The sequence below is a fragment of the Calliphora vicina genome, chromosome 1 (genome assembly GCF_958450345.1).
Source record: "Calliphora vicina chromosome 1, idCalVici1.1, whole genome shotgun sequence".
Lineage (NCBI taxonomy): Eukaryota > Metazoa > Arthropoda > Insecta > Diptera > Calliphoridae > Calliphora > Calliphora vicina.
The window spans coordinates 100835597-100841994 of record NC_088780.1 but is presented as its reverse complement, the minus strand read 5'-3'; the positions used below and the strand labels follow the sequence as shown (position 1 = coordinate 100841994).

At 39.5% G+C, this 6398-nt stretch overlaps 1 protein-coding gene across 1 annotated transcript; it reads right to left on the bottom strand.

The window, feature by feature from the left end:
- Positions 1–521: 521 nt before the first annotated feature.
- Positions 522–5165, bottom strand: LOC135951925 (uncharacterized). Its single transcript, XM_065501677.1, has one exon. It carries the CDS (start codon positions 5163–5165, stop codon positions 522–524), a length of 4644 nt encoding a protein of 1547 aa, XP_065357749.1.
- Positions 5166–6398: the final 1233 nt, after the last annotated feature.

The window sequence follows — 6398 nt, the reverse complement described above, 5'->3', positions numbered from 1 at the left end:
AACAGGCTGTTCGTCTTTTGCTCCGGCAGGAGTTTGTGTTGTATTAGGGCAACCCAACAAAAAATGATTAGGCGTTAGTGGTTCTTCATCTTCGTGGCTCAACGGCAAGTGTGTCAACGGACGGGAATTCACAATATTTTCCGCTTCAATCAGGAAACTTTGCAGTGTGTGTTCACGAGGGGCGGATTCTTTCAAAGTTGACTGCAACACACGCTTTACACATTGGACCATCCGTTCCCATATACCACCTTCTGCAGGATTATGTGGACAATTAAACTGCCAATCTATACCTTTAGATGTAAGTTCATCTTGAATTTGAGCCACATCAAATACTTCACTGAACCTCTTGGCAACTTTATCAGCACCAACAAAATTTGTACCATTATCGCTCCTCAGTCTTGTAGGCAGGCCACGTCGATTTATAAAATTGCGTATGGCAAGAATACACGCATCGGTTGACAAATCGAAAGCGACTTCCAAATGAATGGCCCTTATGGTCAGGCAAGTAATGGCCCTTATGGTCAGGCCACCCAACGTTTTTCATGGCGACGACCAACGGTTACAATAACTGGACCAAAGTAGTCCAATCCAGTGTAGGAAAATGGACGAATATATGGCGTCAATCTGTCTTTTGGCAAAGAACCCATAAGTGGTGGCACCGGCAATGTACGACGAAATCTGCAAATAAAACAATTAGAAACACGCTTACGTAAAATTTTTCTAAGGCGGGGAATCCAAAATGATCTTCGAATTTCACAAACTGTAGCTTCAAAATGTTGATGTTTCATTTTTTCGTGTACATGGGCCACAAACAACTCGGTGAAAGGATGAAACGACGGTAATATAATCGGACGCCTTATATCCAATGGTAACCAACTAGCTGCATCCACACGACCATAAACTCGAAGTAATGAATTTTCATCCATATATGGAGTCAGGGCATACAACTCACTACTTTTGGGCAAAGTACCTTCATTTTTAATAATTTCAATTTCAGCGCTAAATTTTTCTCGTTGGGCTTGACGGCAAAGACAAATGTCAGCACTTTTTAACTCTGCAGTAGTTAAACCATTTCCTTCTTCAGGACCAATCTTCTTTTGGCAACGATTTATAAAACGTAACACCCAGGCAATCGTACGTTTTAATTTCAAATATGATGAAAATCTATCGAATTCAAAAACAACAGGGGTATTTACCAGCAAAGCAAATTTGGGACGAAGTTCTTCAGTGTATAGGCTACAAGTAGGTATTTCTTGCGTTTTTGGCCATTCATCTTCATATTCGTATAGAAATTTAGGTCCCGTAAACCAGCGGCAATCATCTGAAAAATTAACCTGGCTTTTCATTCTTGTAGTTTCATCGGCAACATTAAGATTTGTTGGCAGCCATCTCCAATCTGCTGGGCTAGTAGAATCAAGAATCTCAGTAATTCTATGGGCAACAAAGGGTTTATATCTTCGGCTTTCAGATCCAATCCAACTAACTACGGTGGTTGAATCACTCCAGCAAACGATTCTTGATACCTTAATGGAATGTTCCTTCAAAATTGTACCCATCAAACGAGTACCCAATACAGCAGCCTGAAGTTCGAGCCGAGGAATACTCATTGCTTTCAGAGGAGCACATCTAGTTTTTGCAGCTACAAAAGTCACTTCAATTTTATTATCAGCATTTATAGACCTCCAGTATGACACGGCACCAAATGCATCTTCACTAGCGTCGACAAAAATATGTAGTTCCAGGCGAGAAGGAACACCATTTCTAAAATAAAATCGAGGCACTTTAACATGGATGACATTTTGTAGCTCTTGGCGCCAATTATTCCACATCTCGTTTAATTCTCCGGGCAATGCATCATCCCATCGTATATTGTGTCTCCAAACTTCACGCATCAGTAACTTTGCCGTTATCATGTAGTAGCTCAGGAAACCAAGTGGATCAAAAACGGACATAACCACACTTAAAAGCTCGCGTTTTGTTGGACACCTCATACCTTCTATAACATCAGCATTCACGTTGTGGAACTTCAAATTGAACCTGAAAGTATCATCTTTAGGTTGCCAATACATACCAAGTATCTTCTCTGATTGTAGCTGGTTGACATCGCTGGAAAAATTCACCGGACTTTCCACTGTACCTTTAAGAGCCACAATTACTTTAGAAGAGTTCGATGAAAAATTACGTAGTTCAAACCCAGCTGATTTATGAATGTCGCGCACTTGTTTGGCAATCTCAATGGCCCTTGCTTGCGTCGGAAAACTATCCACAAAATCATCTACATAATGATGATTAACAATCGACTTCACTGCACGAGGATATTTATCACGATAGCTTAGGGCATTTGTTTCTTTGACATAATGGGCTACACAAGGCGAGCAAGCAGCACCAAAAGTCATGACTAGCATTTCATAAGAATCAGGTGGTTCTCTAGTGTCTTCACGCCAAAGAAATCTTTGAGAGCATCTATCTTCAGGAGCTACAATAACTTGGTGAAACATTTCTTTGATGTCCCCACACACTGCTACAGCACCAACTCGAAAATTAAATAAAACGGATGGCAGAGGCTTATATTGCTGCGGGCCTTTTAGCAGTTTAGAATTCAGGGAAACACCTTCAACAGTTGCGGCAGCATCAAACACTAAACGAATTTTTCCTGGCTTATTAGGATTAATCACTCCAAAATGCGGAAGATACCAAGTCCTGGGGCACAAATCAGCAGCTTCAATAGGCGACAATTTACGTACATACCTCTTGGACAAATAATCCCTCATGATGGATTTGTAGGCAGCACCAAATTCAGGACTTCTATTCATCTTTCGCTCAATACCAACAAGTCTATTTAGAGCCATGGAGTAGCTATCAGGCAACACAACATCATCTTCACGCCACAAGAGCCGAGTTTGGAATCTACCATCAATCTTAACTGTAGTTTCGTTCATAATTTTCCGAGCCCGTAAGTCATCCTTTGATTCTATGACCGGCAATAACTTCACACCAAAATTCTCCGTTTCAAAATAATTTGCCACTAAGTCATAGAGTCTTTGCTCTGGCTGAACTGACAAAAGACACAAATTTTCGCTAGATTGCTTACCCATCATTTTCCCAAATACGACCCATCCTAATGGGGTGTTAGCAGCATATGGACCATTTTCATCCAGAGACACAATTTCATCAGGAAGTCCCAGATGAGAATGATCGAATCCAATCAGAACTTTGGGAACAACATCATTATATAATTTAATGGGCAAACCAGGATGGCGACTTAAATCCATATTGAAGCTTTGGGCCGGCAATTTTAAATTTGAAACTCCATAAACGTTTAGCAAGGCATATTTTCTCTGCTTACCAATTCCACTTATGTGCATATCAACCACTGTTGCCGTTTCTTGTGATGCCTTACCAGCATACCAATTCAAATTCAATTGACTTTGATGCCCCTGAAGACCAAGTTTCTTCACCAAGGAGCTGTCCACCATAGTAACCGATGAACCTTCATCCAACAACGCATAGGTTTCAATTTTGTTACTGGGACCATAAAGCTCAATTGGCACCACTCGGAACAACAACACACCTTTATCTGCAGCTTTAGACACACAGCTAAGAACAGACTCATTTTCATTTGTGGAACCACTTGGAGCAGGCGACTCAGACGAAAGCGTATTATTTCCACCATCATTAATTTTGACATCATGTAATAATTTGTTATGTTTTCTTAGACAACCATCCACGGGACACGTCTTTCGATAACGGCAAAATCTACTCGAATGTCCACTACCCAGACACGAAAAACATAACCTCATTTTTTTCACTTCACTCCAACGATTAGGCACACTTAATGAACCAAATTTTCTACAATCAAATATTTTATGATTTGCCTGGCACATAGGGCATTCTTGTTGTTTACGTTGACCATCAGCAGCATGAAGGACAACTTTTCTTTTGGGTTCATTATTTTGACGATTTCCACTTGTAGTTTGCACCATTCTTACCAAATCAGCAACATCTTTGAGCCATTTGCTAAAATCTAAAATAGTTGGGTATGGTTTTATTGTTGAGGCACAGCGGGCCCACTCCATTCGTTTACTCATTGGAAGCTTTCCGACCAATTCTTCCATTAATGTTGGATTAGCTAAATGCTGTTGTCCATTAGCAGTTTCCAAAAAGGCGGCAAGATTCCGCACTTTAACAGCAAAGGGCACAAGTTTATCCACAGCATTTTCACTAATGGGCGAAATTTCTTTCACTTGTTGTAGCTGGCAACGAATAAGCATCTCTGGGCGACCATATTGAAAACACAATTGTTCCATAACCATACTCACGTTATCTGCATGGATCAGCAACGACTTCACACATTCACGGGCATCACCCTTCAAAGCTTTTTGGAGCCTTAAACAATTTTCAAAATTATTATAATTATAAACAGCAGTCGATTGATTAAAAGCCGTTGAGAACATGGGCCAATCTTCAGGCGAGCCACTAAAATCCGGTAAATCATAAATTTTTCGATGCATCAATAACGAACCACCATTTTGAGACAATCGGAAATTTGGCGGCAACGGTTGACTTCCACACAAATTCGAAAAATTATTTTCATTGCAGCTTACCGAAGAAAATGGCGTACGACGTTCAGTGCAGTCAACGTTGGCTGAGGCAGAATTGTCAACGTTGACTTCGCTGGTACCCGTTACTGGCGGCGCCATATTGGATGGCTGTGGCATGGCGGCTGAAGAACTCGGCGTCGAATTAGCGTTTGTGGCAATCGACAACGCTCGCTGGGCATTTAACATCTGGGCCTGAAGAATGTTGATCTGACTTTGAAGGCCTTCCAAATTAAGCTGTGCAGAAGAGCTTAAATTATTTTCAGCAAAATTTTGTTGGTTATGTTGAACATTGGCAACTGTGGTAGCTATGGCATAAGTTGTTCCGGCGGCGGTGGAACTTGTAGGCACTCCGGCGACAGAAGGAGCAATTACAATTGGTTGATTTGTTGTGACGTCAATGGTACTTACGTTTTGTGGAGGCACTCCAGCGGCGGAGGGAGCCAAAGATGTTCCGGCGACATGGGAACTGGCAGGCAAAGAAGAAACTCCGGCGACCGATGGAGCCACTTGTTGAGAAACAATTTTTGTTCCGGCAGGCGAGGAACCACTACTAGGCTGGCTCATTGTTGTCTGTAATCGCTGGCTTTTTCTTGCTGGGGAGCGATGCATTATGAACCACAAATAATCACAAGCGTTTCTCAAAGAGCACACAAAATCTCATAAAAATCACAGCAAATAAGCACCAAAATGTTTTAAATATATTTTTATTTGTTCCGGCAGAAAGGGAACCACTTTAAAATATTTCAGATTTAATTTTATTTGTTCCGGCAGACAAGGAACCACTTTAAATATTTTTAAAAAATGTATTTTATGTTCCGGCAGGCAAGGAACCACTTTTGGAAATCTTCAAACAATTATTTTATGTTCCGGCAGGCAAGGAACCACTTTATTTATTTCCAAATTAATTTGTATTTGTTCCGGCAGACAAGGAACCACTTCGCACAAAAATCTGCAAACTTTGTTTTATTCCGGCAGACAAGGAACCACAAAATTTTTGCAAATATCAGCTCAAAAAGTGCGAAATAAAATTTGTTATCGCTGGCTGCGATGGTCGTCCATAAGGGGCGAATTTAACAACACCAAAAAAGACACAAACAATTTTAAATAATTTGCAGTAATGTGCGGTGCGACACGGTGCGTTTATTTCTATTAAAAAAATTATTAAAATTAAATAAAAGAAATACAAATAATGTTCAACTACTTACCGCAGTGCTTTTCCCTTATGAACTGACTTTACTTTAAATTATTATTTTATTTGGACCACTAGTTATTTATGTGTATAACACATTAAAAATAACGGTACCAACTTAACGAAACAAAGCACTGCAGTGAGATCAATGTAAAAAAGAACAACAACTAATACATAATCTTCACTAACAAATAGGTAAATAAGACAAATAAACAAAACATTAAGGCGGCTCACAGGACGCCATATAACTTCAAATAAATATTTTAAATGAATTACAAAATTATACAATGACAAAATTATACAAAGACAAATAATAAAATTTCAGCTCGCTTATGAGCCATTCGGCGACACGCAATGACGCTGAAGTTTTGAGGTGGATTTACAAGGGGGAAAAAATAAATTTTTTCAGTATTTGTAAAAATTTTGCCATTTAATAATCATTTTTGCAAATAGTTTAAAAGAATCGAAATGTGTACGTAATTGTCGTTCTAAAAAGATATAAAAGACAGAAATTGGTCACCAAATGTTAAAGCTATTAAAAATTCCCCAGACCATTAACGTGTCTCAGGCCACTAGAAAAAGAAATGTAGTAACAAAATTAACATATT